The 24,666-nt window shown below is 41.9% G+C and overlaps 1 protein-coding gene across 6 annotated transcripts in view; it reads right to left on the bottom strand.

The window, feature by feature from the left end:
- Positions 1-24,666, bottom strand: part of MAGI2 (membrane associated guanylate kinase, WW and PDZ domain containing 2) — a 1,522,816-nt gene that overhangs the window by 165,473 nt on the left and 1,332,677 nt on the right. For all 6 annotated transcript variants that reach the window (XM_053609528.1, XM_053609530.1, XM_053609531.1 and 3 more), the window contains 2 exons: positions 7,717-7,909; positions 956-1,204 (listed from right to left, as the gene is read on the bottom strand). In XM_053609528.1, the coding sequence (XP_053465503.1) occupies positions 956-1,204; positions 7,717-7,909 (442 nt within the window). The remainder of the gene's footprint in view (positions 1-955; positions 1,205-7,716; positions 7,910-24,666) is intronic.

The following is a 24,666-nucleotide window of genomic DNA, read 5'->3' as shown; positions in this document are numbered from 1 at the left end:
CTGCAGGCTTCTGAATGAGTTCACATATAGTGTTGCGGAAAGAAAAACAACCAAGGAAGCCTGGGAGTCAGTGAAGATGGTCTACTGGAAGAGAAATATGGCCTCTGACCGCCTGCTGTAGAGACTCACAAAAGCTGAGGGTTGGGGCGGCCTCAGAAGTTGCATCCGTCTGCCCTCCCCTTGTCCACTCTCCCACCCCGGGGAAGGCACCATGTCTCTGGATCCACGGGGCTGTTTCAACGGCCACCTGACTGTATCCTGTGCTTCCCCTCTCACGGCCCCCTCCTCCCTGCTGATTTCAATTTCCACAAGCAGCTGGACTCATCTTTTAAAAATGTAAGTCTGATTTCAGCCCACTGCTTAACATCCTCCAGTGGTTCCCATGGACTTAGCCTACAACTGAGACTGCTTGGCGAGGGCGGTGGAGCCCCGTGTCCGGCTCCTGCCTAGCTCTGCCTTGTTCTTGTGCCACTCTGGCTGCACCTGGCTTCTGCATATTTCTGGAATGTGACCTCCTTCCCACTTTACCTCTTTGGTGGAATGATTTTCCCCAGACCTTTTGCGCGTCTGGTTTCAGCCTATTGACCAGTTCTCAATCAAAGTCACTTCCTTAGGGAAGCATTCCCCAACTAGCCCATTAAAGGCAGCACCCTTCCTTTCATAGCAATACTATTACTTGGCTCTGTTTTATTTTCATCCCAATCTACACATGAGTGAAGAGCTTTTACAGGGTTGGGGAGGGGGATTAGCTGTGTTCTCACATTCTTCTTGAGCCACAGACCAGCCACATTTGACTCCTCAGTGTTAAAGATGCCTTATTTTTGCCCACAGCCTGTGACTTTCAGGCTGCATGGTGTGTCTGTAACAGCTCTCTGATTTACTTGTCTGGTATCCCTACCACCAGGATACACAAAAACAAGGCCCCTATTCAAACACAGGCAAGTCAGACACTTACTTATAGTGGATCCAGACTCAGGCCTGTTGAGGGAGCTGATGATGACAAAGCCAAAGCCTTCGTTCTCTTTGCGGTGAATGACCACGTCGCTGGTCTGCAGGCTGTGGGAGGCGAAGCCTTCCGGAGGAGAGGCATTGCTGCTGGGGGCGGCGTGGTTGCTGTTGGTGTAGGTTGCGTAGTCACTGCGTGGAGAGCTGTGGTGGGTTGACACAGAGCCTGGGCTCCTCCCATTCTCTGGGCAGGGCTCCCCTAGAATACAGATAGCCGCACACAGCCACTCAGTTAATCAGACAGGGTCTTCCTGAAGGATTCCTATGTACTGGGCTCCATCCTAGACACTGGCATGGCTGCAAGCCCTGTTGACTGGCTGCTCTTTCCCTTAGATATGCAGAGCATTTAAAGGGCCACACACCTAGGGGTGGAGCTCTCAGGTCTTGGCCCAGTTTAAGCCTTCACAGCAGACACAGGTGAAACCCCTCACAGCAGACACAGGTGAAACCCCTCATCGGCCTCCTCTGTGCTGCTCCTTAGGCATATGTTCTTGTTGCTAAGATTGCGAACTCCCAGACAATGCCAAGTTTTAGATATGAAGCTTCTTAGCTGTATAATAATTATTTAATGAAGATGATCACAAAACAAGCAGATAGGATCCTAAACTGCATGGCTCATAGGACTCATTTAAAGAATTTGTAGAAAATACATATCTTTGGAGCCCACCTGGGGAAAGGTTTTTCAAAAGGTCGAGAGAAGATTGGGCACAGCAATGTGAATCAGGTTTTGGGGCTACACTTTAAAAAAAACTCTACTTAAAAAGAGGCCCAAGACATGGCCCAAGAAATGTCTATGTAAAGTGGCCCATCATAAATTCTTCTAGAGAGTGATAGTTTTATTTTATGATATTCTGCTACCCTAGAAGTGTTAATACACTTCAGGTATGTGGAAAATATACTTCTTCAAAGGAGTTTGTGTAGCTTGTTGTAGGTCAACCATATCTTAATGAAGTAGTTTAAAGGGCTAAATAAATGAACTAAGGTTTTTCATTGAAAAAAAGTAGTTCGCTAATAATGTCAGGTGAAGGAATTACGAAGTTTTCGTTTCTAAGGAGGTGTTGGAGGTCTTGTTCATTTTGATCCATAGTACTATAAAATATACTCTATTATCAACCAGATAAGTCAAACGAATCTTTTCATGAGAAAGCAAGCTTGCTTACATGGAGAAGTGATAGAAAGTTGGCAGCCAAGAGAAACCAGGTTTTGAAATAAAAGTTGATCTGTCATCCAGAAAAGATTTGGTCATTTTAATTTAATACCTAGGTATTAGCACTCTGATGAAAAGACCTGGAGCAGGCACCTAGAATATGTTAATTAGAAAGAGATGATTTCATTTCCATCTTACAATTTGCTTAGTGTATTCAAGAGATGTTTGTGGAACAGAGGAATAATAAGATGGAAAGTAATCACCATTAATAATTCTTTCCTGCGTCTCTGCCTATAGTCTCCTATAGGGAACTCTGGAAGCTGTCTCATAGGGCATGTTAAAAATAATTAGCAGAAGCTCCAAAGAGGTCTTTTAACCTTTTATGGTACAATTCCATTTTGAAATGAAAAAGTCAGAGAGAAAGAACAGAGACTGTAAGAGATGTTTTGTTACCCTGATACCTAATGGAAGTGCTGCCTTTATTCACATACTCAGGTTTAGGAAATGGTCTTACAAAAATGTATTCATTTCTTGTTTGAAATCATGGAATGAATGAGACTCGGGTTCCTATTTATTACTATTATTTGGTAAGTTTCATTTTTCATTAAGATCTAATTAATCAGATTTTAATAAAAGAAAAAGATTCTTTTTATCTGTAAGAAATGTACTGAGGTCATCCAAGAACAGAATGTCAATGTCAAACCTTTTCCTTCTTTTCAGTCAGAATTTAAAACTTCTGCCTATAAAATGTATCCTCCCTGCTAGACAACATCATCCAAAGACAAGCTGTTATTGTCTTGGTGAAGCACATGTCCTTTATCAGTCCTTGTACAAGTTGGAAATAAAGTGATTAGAGATAGGAAGAAGAAAAACAAACAATTATTACGCTGGTACATTAAATTGAAAATCTCCCTGAGTTATTGGACCAAGTCAGTAACTAAATGTCACAGGCAATGACAAGAGAGATCTCATTTTCTGGCTGTCATATTTTAGGGGGTTGAGAGCTGTGGTTGTCAGTAAATCAGCAACAAAGAAAAATTATCTGTCTTTGCAGTAAATGGCTGGGAGTGGCTTTGCCATTGGTTCCAGAGAGAGAAAGAAAATCATTGACTAAGTTAATGTGAGTGGTCCTGGGGCAAGTGAAAGAACCAAATACATCAGTAGACTACTTTGAGATTGCCTTTTGACTTTTCTTTCTTTTTCTTTTTCTTTTATTCTTTAAAAAGGACTTTCCCATACTTTTGACTTTTCTTTCAGAATAAAGTTCTTTATCTTTAGCAAAATGAGCATATATAAAATCAGGAAGTTAAGAAGACTTCTACATTGTTTTGGGAGTTGCTCTGGGTCTGGAACACTTGACAGTTGGTAGCATGGTTAGCTTTGAGGGACTAACTCCACATCATTTGGCTCTGGACCTAAATGAGAATGTCTTCCTTCCAAAAACTCTTCCTGGGCAGGACATTAACAGTGCTGTTTTAGAATAATATAGTGAAATGTCATAAAGTGACTAAATAATACCATGTATAATTTTTTCTCTTAAACATGCCAACTTCCAGGATCTCTGATTCATTCTTCTGGCTCACATATAAATGGATGTGCAGAATTTATCACTTAGTTGTGTTTAAGTCAAATAATTAATTTTTAGGTTACGCTTCCATTTCATCCCCCGAGTCATACTGGAAGTCCCTGCTCTGCTGACTGGGAGTGGGTCTCCCATTGGGAAGGCAGAGTTGTTGGCAATACCTGCCAGGTGAGATGGCCTAGATCAGAACAGTTAACTACTGGCCCGGGCTGTTCCTGGTTTGCACAGTGCTGGCTTGTACTTTATTTAATAATTGTTAAAATTAATTCCCAACGTTTATACATAGAGAGATCTTACAGAAATGCTGATTTCCAGTTTCTCTTGAACTATTTGGCACTAATTGGCTGGAGCTGGGGAGTTGGGATGTGGTTTGCAGGTCACCACAGTCCTGAGTTCTCTCCAGTGCCTCTTGCAAATACCTGATTTATTCCCATTATTGACTTATCTCTTCATAGAGGGAGGAAGACACAGGCCCAAAGGGACTTGTTCAATTGGAGACTTTGCTTCCCCTTCTAAGCCACATACTATATACCATGAGTGTAGGATTCTATGACCACATAGCCCTTGCCTGCTTCCCAGGTATGCCAGGGTCTTTTCTCATGACTGTCTCCAGAAGATGGGCATATTTTGCCCTGAGGCATGGCTGAGGTGATGGGGTATACATGTGGATGGAGCTTGGACATGTGGCCTGGGGTATCCAGATGCATGCGCATGAGGTCCCTCTGGTACCTCATGAGGCAGGAGGTAGCCCACAGGCTGTGGTCAGGGGCCAGGCTGCCTGTAGGCATTTGTGCAGACACTCTTGGTTTATACTCATCAAGGCACACAACTTATTTAAATGCATGTCATACTCATAGACAAAGAACAAGGGAATGCATTTAGAATTGGCCAAAAGTGTAATAATCAGGAGCAGGGAAGGCACTAGCACCCCAAACACAGGCTAAACTTTTCACCCAGTTGCCAAGAAAACCTTCCCTTTCTCAGCATTAGGCCAGGAATTAGACTTTGCCTTAGGTGATAAAGAAAAGATATTGATAGCTTGAAGACTGACTCTAACATGTTTTGATTAAGTCATAAAACTTTCTTTCACATCAATTCTAGAATTATACTTTAGGAAATTCCTCAGAGACACCCTCTTCTCAGATGAATGGTGTGCATTCAAAATAATGTGTCATTAGGTTGCATATCTCAAAGCTAAGCTACTGAATATATAAATATTTATGCTTTGAGTATATTAATTAAAGCCACACTTTTAATATCCTTGGGGGGAAAGTCAGAGATGGTGGCCCGGATAAGACATCATCTCTCAAAACTAGTTAAAGGTGCCAGATCTATGTTACAATTTTCTGGTAAATTAAACTGGAGATGCTACTGGATAGTTTTTTCCCTTACTCACCACTTCTCACTTTTGAGGAGCTAGCTTGCTATTGTCCAGTTGAAAATTGTACCTTTCTGTCTTTGCTGTGTATGTTTTACAAAATAATTTAATATTTGGGGCAAGGTGTTGTTTTATCTTAATTTTTTGCCCAGCGTAACTAACTTGTCTTTATCTCCTATGATGAATATGTTCTTTAACTGAAGCATCAAGAGGGAAGCCAGTCCCCTCTGCCTTCTAAGGTGGGGCAGGTCACTTGTACAAGCTGAGGCAAGGATAGGGCCAAAGGGCCCCTTCTCCATAATACTGCTCCTTTGTGCAAAGAGGTGGCAATACTGTCCTTCTGTCTGCTCCTCTGTCTCTTCCCAAGCTGATTTCTCACTTCTCGGCAGCTTGTGAACCGTCTCATCCTCCCACTGCCTTACTGCACCTCCCATTGCCTTTGTCGTCCTTGTCATCACCATCATCATCATCATAATGACAACAACAACAACAGTTCTTGAAGCAGCATCTCCATTGTTTACACACTTTAGTGGTCATTCCTTCTCACTTTGAAGAAATGGCAGCTATGAAGAAAGGTCATCTTTTCACTTTTTAAAAAAAATCTTTTCCATTCGTTTCAAGGCATTTACTTTGCTATCAAAGTATCCTTTGCTGAACTTCATCATTTTCAATACTGATGAAAGTCTCAAGGAAGAGTAGGCTGAATTAACCTGGAAACTCTCCCAGCGTGAATGAACAGTCTATAGCAGAATATTTTCAAAAATTAAATGAACTTGAAATGCACTCAAAAGCCTAACCGAGTATAACTGGTAAGAACTGCAGCAAAGAGCATCTTTACCAAAGTCACGTGATTCACAAATTGCAAGAATACGTTTCTTGCCGCATTTGGCATACACTCCAACAGCTTGGGTTGATTAGAACAAAATTTAATTTGCAATGATAAGCTAGTGGCAAGGGGAGCATGAAATTACGTTGGTTTTGCACTTTGCAGAATACTTCCTTGTAAATCAGGTATCTTTTTAATTTCTCTTTAGGTTACAGAACATATAGCACAGAAAACTTTTTATTAAAAATCACTCTGCAGGGAGAGAGACAGTTAAATGTTCACAAAGAAAGCACCGTCTTCCTCCTGGAACCTCACCCAAGGATAAGGCATAATTCAAGATGTTTTACTTCTTGGGGTCAAGTGACATGCCATGAATTTCTCAAGACGAATGGCACCTCTTAGTGAAACCTCCATACGATATGAGATATATAGTAGTCTCCGCTGGTGAGAGCTGACAGTTCTTCTGACTTGCCCTTTTAAATGACTGCCCTTGCGCAAAGTCTAATTTCTAAGGGACTCAAAAGGAAAAGGATTTTTAGTCTTACTAATAAACCTTATCCTCTCTAGTCATTCACAGCCTGTCATTAGCTGGTGGTCCTTTTTGGATACAAATATCGTAACAGCCTATACAGAAGACTCCTTATATCGGGGAGTGACATAGGCAAAAGGTTGGCCTAATATACTGGGATGGTGGGGGGTGGTAGCATGGGGGAAAGGGCTGAAAGTGGCATAAAGAAATAAGCACTAGCCCCAGAGAAGAGTCCATCTCTGCCCTGTCATTGACTCATGGAGGCCACTGGACAAGCTACCAAACCTCTGGGCCTCAGTTTCCTCATCTGTAGCAAGAGGGAGCTCATGTTACTCAGGGCCCTCCCAGGTCTGTATGAGGGCTATCGAGGGGCTGAGCAGAGAGGCCAGCAGGCCGCTGGGGCAGAAGGTCACAGTAGGATCCTGCTGGGGCTGCTGCCCCTGTGGTTCACAGAACAAATGCTGGGTGGTTCTGAGGAAAGATCTATGACCCCAACATTACTTGATGCTCGTATTATAAAAATAGGATAGTGCTTCTAACAGCAAACTCCTTTAGAAATATAACTCTCTTTTTGGGGTGGGTGGTTGATATGGTGAAGAGAGATAAATTGAATCATATTACGAATATGAGGGCTGACTTTGAAAAGTATGTCTTCAGCGGATTCTTTTATGAAGCTGAGAAAATGGTTGTAAAGGGAATAATTACTTCTAATCTATCTGTTTCATAAGGTTGGAGCTCTATGAATTATGTTTTCTCAGAGTGAGGTACAGCTGTATTTTCCTACATCACAGTAACAGTTATGGTTACCTTTTATCAGGCTCTACAATGAAAGCCAAATTTCTATCCTGCTTGCTTTATCATGACATCAAAATGCTGTGCTTCTTGGTTAATAAACACAATAAGGAACATTTTCAAAAGGCATATTTCCCCCTGCTATGATGTTCTTCTTAGAACTGGAATCTACCAAAGAGCAAAGATCAGACATACCTTAAGTTAGCCCCAGGCTTTGCTACAAATTTTTTATGACCACATTTAAACGATAAGCCTCAAAGACTGTTTGGATTTTTGTACTAGAGGGATGAAAATCTAGACTTTCAACATTGCAGTTACTTTGAGAAAACTAGGTTGTTTCTTTCTTCAGATAATATAGAAACTGATTTAAAATGTTGTTTCAAGTACCCTTACCACGTTTCACAAAAGCATCTCACCAACTGACCCCCAAATCTGGCTGCAGCCTCTTGGTACACACCTCCACATAGCACCTTTCTTCTCACAGTGAGGTTCACCTGCCCATTGCGGGCTGCGTGGTGCATAAGGTCAATGACGTAGCGGTGGGTCTTGCCAGCCACTGGAATCCCATCCACGTAGACGAGCTCGTCTCCTGGGTGTAGGCGGCCGTCTCTATCAGCTGAGCCCATGGCAATGACGGCTCCAATCAAAATCTAGAGAAGCAGTGAGAAAGAAAGAAAAGTCACATTTTAAACTTTTTCCCTTTTATATATATATTTATGTAATGCGTGGAAAATATTATCCTCACATTCTATCCCTTGCCCTCAAACTGAGCATGTACTTGAAAAGTAAAAAAATGGGAGGTCGGAAGGATGTTCTTCCAATCTTTTCAGGTGGCTTCCTCCTTTCTAGAGAAATAAATGTTTTGAACGGGCTGCAGATTGCCATAAAGTTTGGGGGGCACTTGCTTCCTGGCTCATAAACTGTCACCCTTAAGAAAGATTTTATGCCCAAATAATCAGATGTTAATTGGCCACCACGCAAGAGCTCTGAAGGGGGGAATGAATGAAGGGACTCATGTGAAGCATTTAACTTTCTTCCCTGCACATAACGAGTGATCAAAAAGTTAAGAAACTAGCTGCTGCACTTTATTAAACTCTGGTAATGCTTTAGAAGTTTTATTTTCCCTTTGCTTTGAAAAGCTGGAGGGTACAGAGAAAACAAAACAAAACAAAGCTAAACTCAGAATTGGCTTTATTGGGCCAGTTGACTAACTTGAAAAACAAAAATCTCAGTCAAACCTTCTCCAGATTTTTGCTCTTTTAAATAATTCCTCAGCGGTCCACCCTCTGCGTAAAGACATTCCCAGTTCTGCCTGTCCCCTGAAATGCATCTGCTGTTTAGGTGGCTGCCAGGCCAGGAATTGAGGAGTACACCACGGGGAAAAGCAGTTACTGCTACTGTTGCTATAATTCTCCGAACCAGGGACTGTGATGAAGGGCAATACATCAGGTTTCCCAAGTCTCACTAGAAGTACTCAGTTTAGTGCTCATTAGCAAGGCTTTTTTCTTTCTCAGAGGAACAAAGAACAGTAATAAATATTTTAGTTTTGCTGTTTAACCTACAAACACGGACAATAGGTCTCTTTTTCTTCTGATTTAACACACAGCATTTGAAGGCAGTGATTACCATTAGCTTGAGGACACTACGGGGCCTTCCTCTAGGTCAGCAGTTCTCAACCTGGGGGACATGACCAATGAAAATACATCCTGCATATCAGATGTTTACATTACGGTTCATAACAGTAGCAAAATTACAGTTATGAAGTAGCAACGAAAATCATTTTATGGTTGAGGGGTCACCACAACATGAGGAACTGTTGTTAAAGGGTCACGGCATTAGGAAGGTTGAAAACCACTGCTCTAGGTTTTATTTTAAATGCTTATAAAATGATCCCTTGCTCACAGATGGCTTTCTTTCAGGCATGATAGTTTCTTTCAGGTCCCACGTCTGTAGATCCTACTTGGCATAGTTGCTCCTCGTGACTAGCAGGCTTGTGTGTCCTCAGGCATGGCCACAGACCCAAGCCTTCGTACTTAGCGTGGCCTGTCAACACGACAACCAGATCTGCATGGCCAGGACTTCTCAGCGGCAGGCACAGTTACAGTCTGAAGGCCTCACAACCTCTACCCATTGCACAGCTGTCTTTCCCCATGGGAATGAAAATTCCCCACACCGCTGCTGCTTTCCCCCATTCTTAGGGGATGCAGTGGGGTGAGGAATAGATTTGTGTCCATGTTGAATACATTTCATATCAGTGCTCTGATGAACGAGTCATGACAGCTGTCACAGGACAGGACTCACACCTGCACCACGAGGCTGTTCCCCCCAAACCCCTGCATCCGTTTGCTACAGGCCAGCAGCTGGGCGTGCTCCCAGGTTCTCTATTTCCCTACAGTCATGCCCACCTGAATTTATGAGCTGCTTTACAAACATGGTCCAGTCTAGTCTTCAGAATGTTCAACCCACTGTGGATTTGAAGATTTGGTAAGTGTTTTGTGCAAAAGCCAGTTAAAATAAATGTTTATGCTTCTCTTTTGTCCTGTGAAAAAGCTTAGGGTTTGGCCCTAAAAAAACCGCTTCAGCCTTTAGATTTCCTGTACACTGTAGTGGAGGGTTTAGACCTAGTCAGAAAGGGGAAAAATGGCTTGTGAAATTATAACTTTTAAGGTAAAGTTCTGATTTAAACTGATGAAAGAGAAAGAAAAAATAGAAATTATAATAGAGAGAGCCATAGCTGCTATCAGGCTCTCCAGAAAAATAGTAAAGATAAAATTTCACATTGGAAAATTGCTGTTTCTCTCTTGCCATTGGAGATCAGCAAGATATATAGGTAGTCCTGAGGTTATATTCTTTGTTGGCAGTTTAATTTAACTTACTAAAAGGAAGAGGCCAGTGAAACATCTGCTCTTCTGATGCAGTGCTATGAGATGAGATACTCTCCCCATTAATTTATATATTCAACAAGTACTTGTTGAGCCCAGGATACTCCCAGGTAGTAGGAACCTGTCTGTGAACAACAGACAAAAATCCGCATGCTACAGACCTTCCATTCTAGTGGGCGGGCAATCCTAAACGTAACAAGTGTGTAAATTACAGGACATGCTTAAGGCTGGCACAATGGAAAAAACAGAGAAAGGTGGGGCCGTGTCAATCATGTGGTGGGGGTGGGATGAGAGATGCTTAGCACAGGCTCCTTACACATTTATTTCTAAATAAACAGTATGTGCAATTACTACTTCAATGGAATATCTAAATGAATAGAATATTCAATATAACATGTTGGCACATTATCTTCTACTTTATTTAAAAAATGGTTGCCATAGATGTCAAATAAACTTGAATTGAATTGAGCCTGGCAAACTGGGTAGGCATCAGAGATGCTTGTCCACTGGCCCTACTGTGTAGCTGTGTCTGCTCCCTCCATCTGCAGCTGTTGCTTCTATTGGGCAGAGGCTGGCCGTTCGCACCATCACCACCTCTATGTTGCTGTTGCTCCCTAGCCTTTGGCACTTCGCTTCTTTGTGTATTATATTTCATTGCGGACGCAGAGATAGCTGTATTTCTCTATTCAGGAAAAAAAAAATGACAAATTTTTTTCTTTACTTCAAATATGATTTGTACGCTGGATGCATTTTATTATTTCCCATTTGCCACCATAACTGTAGGGACTGAATAATCTATGATTCCTTCTTGCACCATAACTCATACTGGCTTCCCAATGTGTACGCGCTGATGTTTGCTTAAGCTCTTGAGAATGTGCCTCAGGATATGTGACCCTGAAAGTCAGTAGTTCTCAGAGTTTAGGTGTGTTCAAACAGTCCTGGGTCTACCCCTGAGAGCCTGATTCTGCAGGCCTGCCATGAGGTCTGATATTGTGTCTGTTTAACAAGCTCCCAGCAGTTGCTGGATGCCACTGGCCCACAGATTAATCACCCTTTTGGTAGCAAGGCTCTGATTGTTCCCACTTGGTACAATCTGTGGTCTCACTGGTCACATTCCATGTCTGCTGAGAGACTCTCCTAGCTAGAGGACCTGAACAACTTGACCCATCACAATGGTCACGGTCAAGATCAGCTGATCCCACCCCACCCCCACTTCCTTCTTAGTGCTTAGTCTGGTCTCCCCCACCCACTAGGCAACATTTTCCTTCTGGCCTTGCTGACCAGCTACAGCCTTCCCAGCCTTGCCTGTTTGCTACCTCCCTCTAGCCTCCCTGGACTCTTTGGCCTCAGCTGATCCTTCCGTCCCACTCTTCAGTTTTCTTCTCTCTGTTCTCTTAGAGTAGCTTTTTATCCCATGCCCATATTTTTGGCCCCGAAGGAGGAGCTTTGTGGCAAAACAGATCAAGAAAGACCTTCCCCACTAACAGCTGGTCCATGACCCTGTCTTTCCAAGTACCTTCTCTAAAAAATAAAAGCAACAGAACAACTCCACAACTCCACTTGACTCAGGCTATGAAGGCACAGAACAAAACAGAGCATTTGATGTGAAATAACAGCAATTCACATTCAAGTGGCCAAGATCCCAGTGAGCCAGGGGGAAAAAACAAACACTAAAAAGAAAAAAAACAAACAACCAAGACAGACACAAACAAACCCCAAATCACCTCTGCAGTCCTTCCAATCCCTTTAATTCTTTCCTGTACTACTCGGCCTGTCCCTCCCCAGTAGGACTGAGAGTAGGTCTGCTCTGACTGGAGCCTGGGACAAGCAGCCTTCAGGCTCTTTCCTTCTGAAACCTCTCCACCAGTTTGTGCCAGACTCTGGGCCTAGGAGTAGGTCTGTCATTACCTCTTGCTTGAATGACTTTCCTCCACCACCGTGTTTTACAGATCTTTCCTTCTGGATGCCTTTCCATCTCTTTTCAGCTCACAGCTGGAAATCCCATTTTTGTTCGTTTATGGCCATTTTTTATTTCTGTCTATTTCTATTGTTATTTAACTGTTGGAAAAGTATTTCCCCTTGTAGGAAAAATGCCCATATGCTTTGTGTGAGCTGGAGTCCTGCTGTTTATTATTTACCAAAAGCTGTGCTGTCATGTTTAACGTGCACCCTGGGATAGCAGTATCATTTTGTATATATGGAGGCAGAAACCTGTTTGGTCTACTTAGGAGACCTTCTTGGGTTGGGGACCAAGTCACCTGAGGTGTCTCTCCTTTTGTAGCATACCAACAACTAAATGAGGCTACTACATTTTGTGTGTATGTTATCTCTAGACTTAGAGTGTGAGAAAAGGCAGGAAAGGCTTATGGGAGATCTTTGCAGTAGACTCACGCGTCTTCCTGACATGGTCATTTTGAGGTGCGATATTCTGGTTTTCAAGACTCATTTTCTGGCTTTGCTTGTTTCAGGGAGATTTAGGATTCTCCTTTATGGCTTAAATGTCAAAATTGTAACTTGCAGCAGGAGTCTGTCTTAAATCATTCAACTGAAAGAATAAACCAGAATAAGTCTAAATAAACATAATAGGATAACCAGCAATCCATGTAAATCTGTGGAGGCTTATCCTAAATATTTGATGCCTACCCACTGGAGGGCAGAAAGGATTGGAGAATGCAAAGCCAATATTTAGAAGGGTTGGAGACCTGGGAATCTATGTACAAACCAGGCAGAAAGATGTCCCGTGGCTGAGCTTCCTTATGAGTAATAACGTTCCATCTTGGTAACACTTCTGTTGTTTCTGGTGCCAGAGTTCAGCCAGACCACCCTCTTCCCGAGCCAGCCAAGGCTATGTTCTTCCCATGACTCAGCCATGCAATCCCTTCTATTTCTGGATGGAGGAGTGGGGTGCAGGTGAAGATAATATTGAATGGGGTGCTGGGTTATCCCCAAATCGGACAAAGCATGAGGTTAGGAATCTAGGAAAGTAACAATTTTCATGTTTCAAAGCTTGTTTTAAAGTAAGTGTCATGGGAAGAATTTGGACTTTGTTGCCTTGTCTTAAATTTATTTTATAGTTTAATCTTTTATTTATATTTACATATGGGAGAAGAGACCTGACACTATTTTTAGTGTTTATGGTCTATGAAGATCTGGCCCTGGGGGCAGCCTCCTCTGGCATAAAATACTCATCTCTCCAATTTCTTTTAACCCAGCCTCTGGGTTGGGAGTCTCAAAGCAAGTAGCCTAAATGAGTAGCACAGGCATAAGGCAGTTTGGGAGGTATGGCCAGGCTCAGTCTAAAAGGGACCAATGCTTATCTCCAGCCAGTTGTCATGGAGAAAGGCAAGCTCAATGTTGCTAGATTTATTTTTAAAGAGAAGATGAAAATAAAAATTTTTTAAAAAGTGAAGTTAGTAGGTGCTCAACGATTTTAAAACTCTGAGAGAGTTTAACCAATCTTGTTGTAGGGCTGCCAGGACACCATCTCTGCTTCTAGGACTAGATGACTCTAATTCTTCACAGGCTGTAGAATTTAGAGACCTCAGAAAATAAAAACTCCCAATCATTATTTGTTCTGAGAAGCTCAGGTGACAGATTTGGTTTGGTGAAAAGTACTCTCTTCGTATTACAGGGGTATTTGCGAAACTTGGTAAATGTAGAATGTAAATGTTTTGGCACAGTAACTGAGATAACGCCGGAAAGGCTATGTTAACCACTGTGATAAAAATGTGTCAAATGGTTTATGAAGTGAGTGTATGATGCCCCATAATCATATCATTGTATACAGTTATGATTTAATAAAAAAATTAAAAAAAAAAAAAGAAAATGAATAGACAGCTCATGTGCACATGCTATTTCTGTTTAAATAAAACCATAAATACTGCCAAAAAAAAAAAATTCTATTTAACAAATATTTGTTGTACCAAGCTAGGCTTGGAAGCCATAAACAACGTTAAACCATTATCCTGTCACAGATTGGCATAAGGGACAGGAAGCATGTCAGTGAGCATATTCCAGAACAAACAGGGAGCTTGCCTTTCTGGTGGAAACCTCTTAGGTTGGTAAGTCTGGGGGAAGTTTAAGTGCAGTGAGTTCTACATGGATTTACCCTTGAACATCCTGCAGTTGTTTTAGCTAATACCTGGTATCCTACAAAATGCTAAAAAAAATTACCTTCAGTTTGTATTTTATTTTGAGCATGGTTTCATTTTATTTAGTTCATTTGGTATCTTTTAAGCATATGGTTTTGTTATAAAGAATTTAGCTTCATCCCAAAGACAATTTTGGCCACTGTCTCTGGTTCCTGGAAGGTAACCTCTAAAGTTCCAGGGGTATCCAAACTTTTGCCTTCTCTGTGCCACACTGGAAGGAGAAGAGTTGTCTTGAGCCAAATATTAAACACACAAACATTAATGAAAGCTGACAAACAACAACAAAAAAGTCAATGCATAATTTTTGTGATATCTGCCACTACGATAAGCAAAAAGTCCTCACATAATCTGCAGGTGAGGTTCTAATTTTTATCCTTCTTTTGCTGGTTCTAATTTTTATCCTTCCACTATAATAAAACCATAATCATAAGGATAGCATTTTTCCTAAGTTTTTTTTTTAATTGCACTTCATCTATTTTATTTCTTTTATTATTAAATCATAGCTGTGTACATTGACGCGATCATGGGACACCATACACTGGTTTTATAGACCGTTTGACACATTTTCATCACACTGGTGAACATAGCCTTCCTGGCATTTTCTCAGTTATTGTGTTAAGACAATTATATTCTACATACTAAGTTTCAAATGTATCCTTGTAAGATTCACTGCAGGTGTAATCCAACCAATCACCCTCCCTCCGCCCATCCTCCCCCTTCCCTCCCCTCCCTCTCCCCGTTCCCCCTATTCTTAGGTTATAACTGGGTTATACTTTTCATGTGAAAGCCATAAATTAGTTTCATTAGGGCTGAGTACATTGGATACTTTTTCTTCCATTCTTGAGATACTTTACTAAGGAGAATATGTTCTAGCTCCATCCATGTAAACATGAAAGAGGTAAAGTCTCCATCTTTCTTTAAGGCTGCATAATATTCCATGGCATACATATACCACAATTTATTAATCCATTCGTTGATTGATGGGCACTTGGGCTTTTTCCATGACTTAGCAATTATGAATTGGGCTGCAATGAACATTCTGGTACAAATATCTTTGTTAAATGATGTGATTTTTGGTCTTCTGGGTATATACCTAGTAGTATAGGATTGAATGGCAGATCTATTTTTAGATCTCTAAGTGTTCTCCAAATATGTTTCCGAAAGGAATGTATTAATTTGCATTCCCACCAGCAGTGTAGAAGTGTTCCCTTTTCTCCACATCCACGCCAACATCTCTGGTCTTGGGATTGTGTGATATGGGCTAATCTTACTGGAGTTAGATGATATCTCGAAGTACTTTTGATTTGCATTTCTCTGATGATTAAAGATGATGAGCATTTTTTTATATGTCTGTAGGCCGTGCGCCTGTCTTCTTCAGAGAATTTTTTCTTCAAGTCCCTTGCCCAGCCTGCAATGGGACTTGTTCTTTTCTTGCTTATACGTTTGAGTTCTCTGTGGATTCTGGTTATTAAACCTTTGTCGGAGACATAACCTGCAAATATCTTCTCCCATTCTGAGGGCAGTTTGCTTGCTTTACTTAATGTGTTCTTGGCTGTGCAGAAGCTTTTTAGTTTGATCAGGTCCCAGTAGTATATTTTTGAAGCTGCTTCAATTGCCCGGGGGGTCCTCCTCATAAAATACTCTCCCAGACCAATTTCTTCAAGGGTTTTCCCTGCACTTTCTTCTAGTATTTTTATAGTTTCATGTCTTAAGTTTAAATCTTTAATCCAGTGAGAGTCTGTCTTAGTTAATGGTGAAAGGTGCGGGTCCAGTTTCAGTCTTCTACAGGTTGCCAGCCAGTTCACCTAGCACCATTTGTTAAATAGGGAATCATTTCCCCACTGAATGTTTTTAATTGGCTTGTGAAAGATTAAATAATGGTAAGTAGCTGGATTCATCTCTTGGTTCTCTATTCTGTTCCAGACATCTACTTCTCTGTTTTTGTGCCAGTACCATGCTGTTTTGATCACTATCGATTTATAGTATAGTCTGAGGTCTGGTAGCGTGATTCCTCCTGCTTTGTTTTTATTTATTTATTTTTTTATTGTTAAATCATAGCTGTGTACATTAGTGCAATCAAGGGATACAATGTGCTGGTTTCATATGCAATCTGAAATATTCTCATCAAACTGTTCAACGTAGCGTTCATGGCATTTTCTTAGTTATTGTACATAGACATATGTATTCTGCCTTTAGTAAGTTTCGCCTGTACCCATTCTAAGATGCACTGTACATGTGGCCCCACCCATTACCCTCCCTTCCCCTTCCTTGGCCCTTTCTTCATAGTCTTGTGCTATAGTTGGGTTATAGCCTTCATGTGAAAGCTATAATTTAGCTTCTTAGTAGGGCTGAGTACATTGGATACTTTTTTTTCCATTCCTGAGACACTTTGCTAAGAAGAACATGTTCCAGCTCCATCCATGTCAACATGAAAGAGGTAAAGTCTCCATCTTTCTTTAAGGCTGCATAATATTCCATGGTATACATGTACCACAATTTGCTAGCCCATTCGTTGGCCGATGAGCACTTGGGCTTCTTCCATGACTTAGCAATTATGAATTGGGCTGCAATAAACATTCTGTTACAGATGTCTTTGTTATATTGTGATTTTGGGTCTTCTGGGTATAAACCTAGTAAAGGAATTATAGGATCGAATGGCAGGTCTATTTTTAGGTCTCTAAGTATTCTCCAAACATCCTTCCAGAAGGAACGTATTAGTGTGCATTCCCACCAGCAGTGTAGAAGTATGCCCTTTTCTCCACATCCACGCCAACATCTCTGGTTTGGGGATTTTGTTATGTGGGCTACTCTTACTGGGGTTAGGTGATATCTCAAAGCCCAAGAGTTTGAGGTTGCTATGAGCTGTGATGCCATGGCACTCTATCTAGGGCAACATTCTGAGGCTCCAGTTTGCCAAAACCGGTGACACTCTGCCCCTGAGGGTTAAGGCTGTAAGGCAGCTGAGTCCCCACCTTTAGGCTGCTCAGTCACTAGGTTACTAGCTCCCTCCTGATCCTTGCTCTGAGACCCTGAAGGTGGAGCTTGCCAGGGCAGTTCTTTCACAATGGCTCCCTGTGGCCCACAGCCGAAGACTATTATCTCTATCTGGCTCAGAGGATCAATCTGGGGCCCTAGACAATGCCCAAAGTTCTTTGCACTCCTGCTCAAGCTCTCCCCAGGGCAGTTCAACTGAGTGCCAAGTCCAAAAACACTGAAACAGTTCATAGATAACGCCTTTCTGGTTTGCAGTCTCACTGCTGCTTGTACTTATGGCTGCCGGCGGGATTAGGTTGATCAAACACACGCAACCACTTGCCAGTTTTCTAGTTTTTGTCCTCCTCTTGGTGTCCAGAAGTCCCTTGCTGACTCCCTGTATCCTCAAAGGGATGATTATAGGCAGATCCCACCAGCTGGAGATACCTGGAGTCTTATCTCCCCAGACTTACAGTGCCCTGTTGCAGGGAAGCTGTTACTGGGCCGCCATCTTGCTCCACCTCCCAGCCGTAATCTGTGCTCCTGCTTTGTTTTTATTTCTGAGTAATATCTTGGCTATTTGGGTTTTTTTTCTGATTCCATATAAAACAAAGTATTATTTTTTCAAGATCTTTTAAGTGTGATTGCATTAAAATTGTATATTGCTGTAGATGGCCTCTATCAGTTTAAGAAATGTCCCTTCTGTACCAATTTTCATAAGTGTTCTGCTCATGAAGCGATGCTGGATATTATCAAAAGCTTTTTCTGCATCAATTGAGAGAATCATATGGTCTTTGGTTTTGAATTTGTATATGTGCTGAATTATACTTATAGATTTACAGATAGTGAACCAGCCTTGAAATGCTGGGATAAAACTGACTTGGTCATTATGTATAATTTGATGTGTTGTTGGATTCTGTTTGTTAGGATCTTATTGAATATTTTTGCATGTATATTCATTAGTGATATTGGTCTATAATTTTCTTTTCTTGTTGGGTCTTTTCCTGGTTTGGGGATCAGGGTGATGTTTGCTTCATAGAACATGTTGGGTAGTCTTCCTACTTTTTCTACATTTTGGAACAGGTTGAGCAATATCGGTACTAGTTCCTCTTTAAAAATTTGGTAGAATTCTGACGTGAAGCCATCTGGTCCCGGGCTTTTCTTTTTAGGGAGATTTCGTATAGTTGATGCTATTTCAGAACTTGATATGGGCCTGTTCAACATTTCCACTTGATTCTGGGTAAGTCTTGGAAGGTGACGTGCTTCCAAGTATTGGTCAATTTCTTTTAGATTTTCATATTTCTGAGAATAAAGTTTCTTGTAATATTCATTAAGGATTTTTTCGAATTTCTGAGGAGTGTGTTGTTATTTTGTCTTTGTCATTTCTGATTGATGAAATTAGAGATTTTACTCTTTTTTTCCTGTTTTGGGTTAGCCAATGGTTTATCTATTTTATTGACCTTTTCAAAAAACCAGCTTTTTGATTTATTGATCTGTTGTATAATGCTTTCGTTTTCAATTTCATTTAATTCTGCCCTAATTTTGGTTATTTCTTTCCTTCTACTGCATTTGGGGTTGGAATGTTCTTCCTTTTTCAGTTGCTTGAGATGTCCCAGTAACTTGTTAACTTCCTCTCTTTCTGTTCTCTTGAGGAAGGCTTGCAGTGCTATAAATTTACCTCTTAGGACTGCATTAATGGTATCCCAGGAGTTCTGGTAATTCGTGTCTTCATTGTCATTTTGTTCCAAAAATTTGGCAATTTCCTTCTTAATCTCATCTCTGACCCAGCTATCAATCAGCATTAGGTCATTTAACTTCTATGTTTTTGTATGAGTATGCAGATTCCTGTTGTTACTGAGTTCAACTTTTGTTCCATGGTGGTCCAAGAAGATGCAAGGAATAATTTCTATTCCTTTAAATTTACTGAGTTTAGACTTGTGACCTAAGATGTGATTGATTTTGGAGTATGTTCCGCGGTCTGATGAAAAGTACCCTGTTTCCCCGAAAATAAGACATCCTCCGAAAATAAGACCTACTTACAGGAAAGATAAGATGTTCCCTGAAAATAAGACCTAGCGCATCTTTAGGAGCACACCTTAAAGTAAGACACTATCTTATTTTCGGGGAAACAGGGTATGTGTATTCAGTTTTGTTGGGATGAAATGTTCTGTAGATGTCTGCTAAATCCAAATGTTGGATAGTTAGGTTTAAATCTAAAATTTCCTTGCTCAGCTTCTTATTGGAGGATCTATCCAACACCACCAAAGGAGTGTTGAAATCTCTGACTATTATGGAGATGGAGGCAATCAAGTTGCTCATGTCTGTTAGAGTTTCTCTTATAAATTGAGGTGCATTCTTGTTGAGTGCATAAATATTAATAATTAAAATCTCATCATATTGAGTATTACCCTTAACAAATATGAAGTGACCATTCTTATCCTTCCTTACTTTTGTTGGTTTAAAGCCTATTGTGTCTGCAAATAGAATTGCAACACCTGCTTTTTTCTGATTACCATTTGCCTGAAATATGGACGACTATCTTTTCAGCCCGAGTCTATGTTTGTCTTTTAAGGTAAGATGTGACTCTTGTATGCAGCAAATATCTGGCCTGAGTTTTTGTATCCAGTCAACTAACCTGTGCCTCTTTAGAGGACAGTTTAAGCTGTTCACATTAATGGAGAATATTGATAAGTCTGGTAAAATTTTGTGTATTGAGTTTTTTGAAAGTCCAGTGGACATTTTTAATCCTTTCGCTACTGTGGAAGTTGGAGTTTGATCAAAAGTTTCTGAGTGAGTTTACTTTTGTGGTAGAGGATTGGGCTGGTCATTATGGAGGATAGGTCTTAGAATATCCTGAAGAGCTGGTTTGGTTATGGCAAATTTCTTCAATATATGAATGCCATTAAAGTATTTAATTTCTTCATCATAAACGAAACTCAGTTTAGCTGGATACAGGATCTGGGGTTAAAAATTATCTTGCTTTAGGAGGTTAAAAGTCGATGACCACCTTCTTCTGGCTTGAAAACTTTCAGTAGAGAGATCTGCAGTCATTCCAATAATCTTCCCTTTGTAGGTAATGGATTTCTTACGTCTGGCTGCTTTCAGAATTTTCTACTTCATATTCACTTTAGTGAAGTTAACTATGATATGCCTGGGGGGTGTCTTATTCGGATTGAGTCATGCTGGGGTTCTGAAACTGTCTGCTATCTGAATTTCAGAAGCTCTTGGCATGTCTTAAAAATTCTCTTTCATAATTTCATGGAGAAGGGCCTCTGTGCCTAGCGAGGGCACTTCATTGCTTTCAGGGATTCCAATGAGGTGGATATTAGTCTTCTTCAAATTATCCCAGAGCTCTCTGAGAGTATGATCCATTTTTGCTCTCCATTTCTCTTCCTCTTTGAGAGTTTGGGAGCATTCAAAGGCTTTGTTTTCAGTGTCAGAAATCCTTTCTTTTACTTGCTCCACTCTGTTACTGAGGGATTCTACTGTATTTTTCAGATCATTGAGGGCTGCAAATTCTTGCTTCAGTGCATCAAAATGTTTGGTGGTTTTGTCTTTAAATTCGTTAAATTCTTGAATTTCTCCTCAAATTTCTAATTCCGACTTTTGAATTGCTCCTCGAATTTCTAATTCCAAATTTTCCTCCATTCTATTAATCTTATTTGAAATCCAAATTCTGAATTCGATTTCTGAAATCTCGGCCAGCTGTTTATGAATGGGATCTTCAGTTACATCTGCCATATCTTTCCTTGGCGGGGGGGTTGATCTAATCTGGTTATTCATGTTACCAGAGTTTTTCTGCTGATTCTGCCCTATGATTATTTTACACCATTTGATTTTTCCCCTGGAGCTTTGTAAAGGGCCTGTACAGTGGTATGGCCTGAGAAACTGGGGATCTGTTTGGAGTGATGGGGCTAAGTGGTTCTGTCTTATTTTCAGCTGGTCTCTGTCTGATGCTAGTGTAACAGTTACTCTGGGTTGAAGTCTCAGCTGTGGAGAAATACCAGCAATTAAGTCACCCCCCCACCCCATAGGCAACAATTGCAAAAGGAAAATCAAACCTTCCTACAACCACACACCCAGGGCACCACTTGAATAGTCCTTGGGCGATTGGCTCAGTTCAAAAGGTCCAAATCAATTGTCTCAGTCAGTACCTGTATCAGTTAGGAGAGTTTAAAGGTCTCTGGCAACTGGATCGCAGGGGTCTGTTGACAACTCTAATATGACTTGCTCTGGTGCTCCGTGAAATCAGGAGGACCCACCCAGCAAATAGATTAGTCTGGAAATTTTGATGCCTCCTTCCCCACCTTGCACCCCTATCACACTCAGTCACTGATAGTCCTGCAGGGCTGTGACCCAGTTGCCTCTAGTGAACAGATACTCCAGGGAAGTTTGCACCTGCCTGAATCACAAGTAAATCTATTATCTGCTCAGCCAGGCCACTGCGCTCTGCCTCCATCCAGCAGGGGGAGGTGTGGCCTGACAACCTTGGGCGCTTGATGGAGGTTGGGGGGTGTTCACTCAGTTTCAGCCTCACCCCTGATTGATGTTACTGACAGAACAGAACAGAACAACTTTGCGAGAATTTGTTCCTGTCCCTGCTAAATTCACCTGCAGAAGAGAAGCTGTTTTGAGTTCCCAGAACCTGCACCTCAGGCTCTGTCTTTGTTTCTGCAGGTTTGTATTCAGTTAGCTGTCAGTTCTAGCCTCCTGCCTTCCTTTGTCTATAGGCTTTTGATCCCCTGAGGGCCGGGTGCGTCTTAGGCTCAGTAAAGAGGTCCTCTGGGTCAGCTCCGCCCTGGGAATTTCCCGGCTGTGCACGTGCGTTTTCTAGTCCCCACGCTCCTCCCAGGCTGGTACTGCCTCAGGCAAACTCTTTACTCACGGGGCCTGCATTTCCGTCCCAGATCTGTTCCACGGTGTTTGCCACCTGAGAAGATGCCTAACCTCCTCTGGTTGCCCAGGGAGCCAGGGGGTGTGGCTTTTGAATATCCGGGAGTGAGCCCTATTGTTGCCAAAAATGGCTGATGCTCTGTGCCTCGGGACCCCACCGCCCTGGTGTGGTTCCCTCTCAGCCGACAGTCCTCTCACTCCCATGCCACAGAATCAGCACTGACCAGCTGCAGTCTAGGCCCTGTCCATACCCTTTTTAGAAATCACCCAAGAATCTGGACTCTTGGGGGACAGGCCTCCAGACCTCAGAGTGAGAGTGGAGGGGAGTGCTGGGAGCTCAGAATTGCAGGTAGAGAATATATACAGTTTTATGCCTGGCAGAAGAACGCTGTGGCACCCTAGTAGGGGAGGTAGGTCCAGTTTTTAGATGGTCTCTCCTGTGGAGTGTAGTAGGAGGAGCTTTGAACTCTGCTCGTTTGTTTGTGGGGCACTCCGAGCTGTTCTCATGGGGGAGGGGACTCCTGTCCACTTAGTGATGGATTCTGTACCTTTTGTTTGTATCCTTGGGGTCGCAGCTCTCCTCAGCGGGGTTGATGTGCGTTCTTCAACCTTCTATCTCAGTGCAGCTCTAATCCACCAGGTTACTTACTAAATTTTTGTTCTTTAACTCTCCTTCTGGATGGGAGCCTCTGTGGAAAGCTGGCTTCAGTCAGCCATCTTTGCTAATTCTTGAATTTTTGCTGAAGCTTACGGCAGCTCCATGAGTTGCTCCCCAGCCTTTTTCCTAAGTTTTGAATTATTCTGGTGAATTACTGAACCTGAGGAAGGATATGGGTGTAGGAAAGTTCTCTGGGTGGCCTTGGATGGACCCAGTTCTCGCCCTTCTTCTCTTGTGCTTCTCAAGAATAACTGTAGAATGTGTTAGGAGTGCAGCATCCTCATAGGAGCAGCTGGCTGACCAGCCTGGGTTCTGTTCCAGTCCCCTCTAGATAGAGCATGGATTTTGGGCCTCAGTCCAGTCAGTCTATTTCTTCAGGGCACAGAACCCACACTGGGCTGATTCTGGGATCCTTCCTTGGTGATGCAGATGGCGCTAATGCAGTTGGGACTCTGTCCTGTGCAGCTTTCCTGAGCTGTGGGGACCCACTCCTGATGAATCCTAAGCTTCCATTGTCATGTATTGCCTGTCTGTAAGTGACATCGCCCCTTCCTGTAACTTGGGTGTGTGGGTGTTCTGTGTCACCAGACTCAGAGGAACTGGTAACCGGTGCACAGTGAACCTAGCACACAGCGGGGACCACACATTGGCAGCTGCTGTGTGAAGTGGGGGTAGCCCGTGGTGACTGTGCCCGTAGGTTTTGTAGTCTGTCCACTCATTCCCCTGGTGTCAGGCGTCCTGGGCCGACGTGGCAGTCTGAAGCTCTGGGACTGTTATGTTACCTCAAGGTTGACTCATGCTGGATAATGACATATTTTAAATTTATGGAGCACTAAAGTAGAATAAAAAGGGTAATGTGAAATTCTTGCTTAGAAGAAATTTAAAATCCTGCTCATTAAACAAAATGGGTAGACATACGAACACATCAGAGGACAGTTCTGAAGGAAGCCAAATCAGATGCATGTCTTGGGGAAGTAGGGGGCCCTGTAGTACAAATCCCTGTGTTAGATCAGTGATTTTCAACCACTGTGCCATGAAAGGATCTCAGGGATACCACCAAACATTTTAAAGATCATTAATAAATTATTATTGAAAAAAGTGTAAAGCTCAGTAAGTACATTCTTTATTTTTTTACTATTTTTTTTGATCGACATAATTTAAGTGTCCCTGAAAGTTTAACTATAGATTCAAGTATGCCATGAGATTAAAAACAGTTGAAAAACACTGGGTTAGATGCTTATATATATGGAAGGACTCGATAATGTTCTCAGTCCTTTTTGTACAAACCAGGATGAGTTTTAGAGAGGAGTGAGGCTCGAGGCCTGACTAGGTGACAGAGGGAGAGGGGAACAAACCTGGGAACATTTGCTTCTTCTACTTGCAACCCAGGATTGCTAATTTAGTCTCAGAAAAAAACTGAAGCCTGGAGTGACTTGAGCCCTATATTTTACCTCAGAAAATCTGGCTAATCCTCCTTGGCAAATATGCCCTCACATCTTTTTTTGGCAGCCAGGGAATTAGTGACATTCTGGTTGACTGTTGCCAAATTTTATCCCCAGGAACTAGGAAAAAAGTCTTTTTTTCCCTTTTTTTCCTGGAGTGCTCTCATCCTTGGAGTCCCAGGTCAGCCTCCTGAAATTCTCTGGAGAAAGGTCCCCATCAATCATCTAGCCCAACTCCTTTTGCAGGGCAGAGGAAGCCTCTCTGGGGTTCCCATCAGCCTCACATTGACTCTGCTTGAATTCCTCTCCGGTGAAGGTGCTCACTTCACCCTCCACCAAGGCAAAATCTGCTTCACGTTGGGGAAGCTTGAACTGCTTTCACTTGTTAGGTTAACTTTTTTCCTGCTG

This window comes from Nycticebus coucang, chromosome 11 (assembly GCF_027406575.1).
Source record: "Nycticebus coucang isolate mNycCou1 chromosome 11, mNycCou1.pri, whole genome shotgun sequence".
NCBI lineage: Eukaryota > Metazoa > Chordata > Mammalia > Primates > Lorisidae > Nycticebus > Nycticebus coucang.
This window is presented reverse-complemented; position numbering and strand designations above follow the sequence as displayed.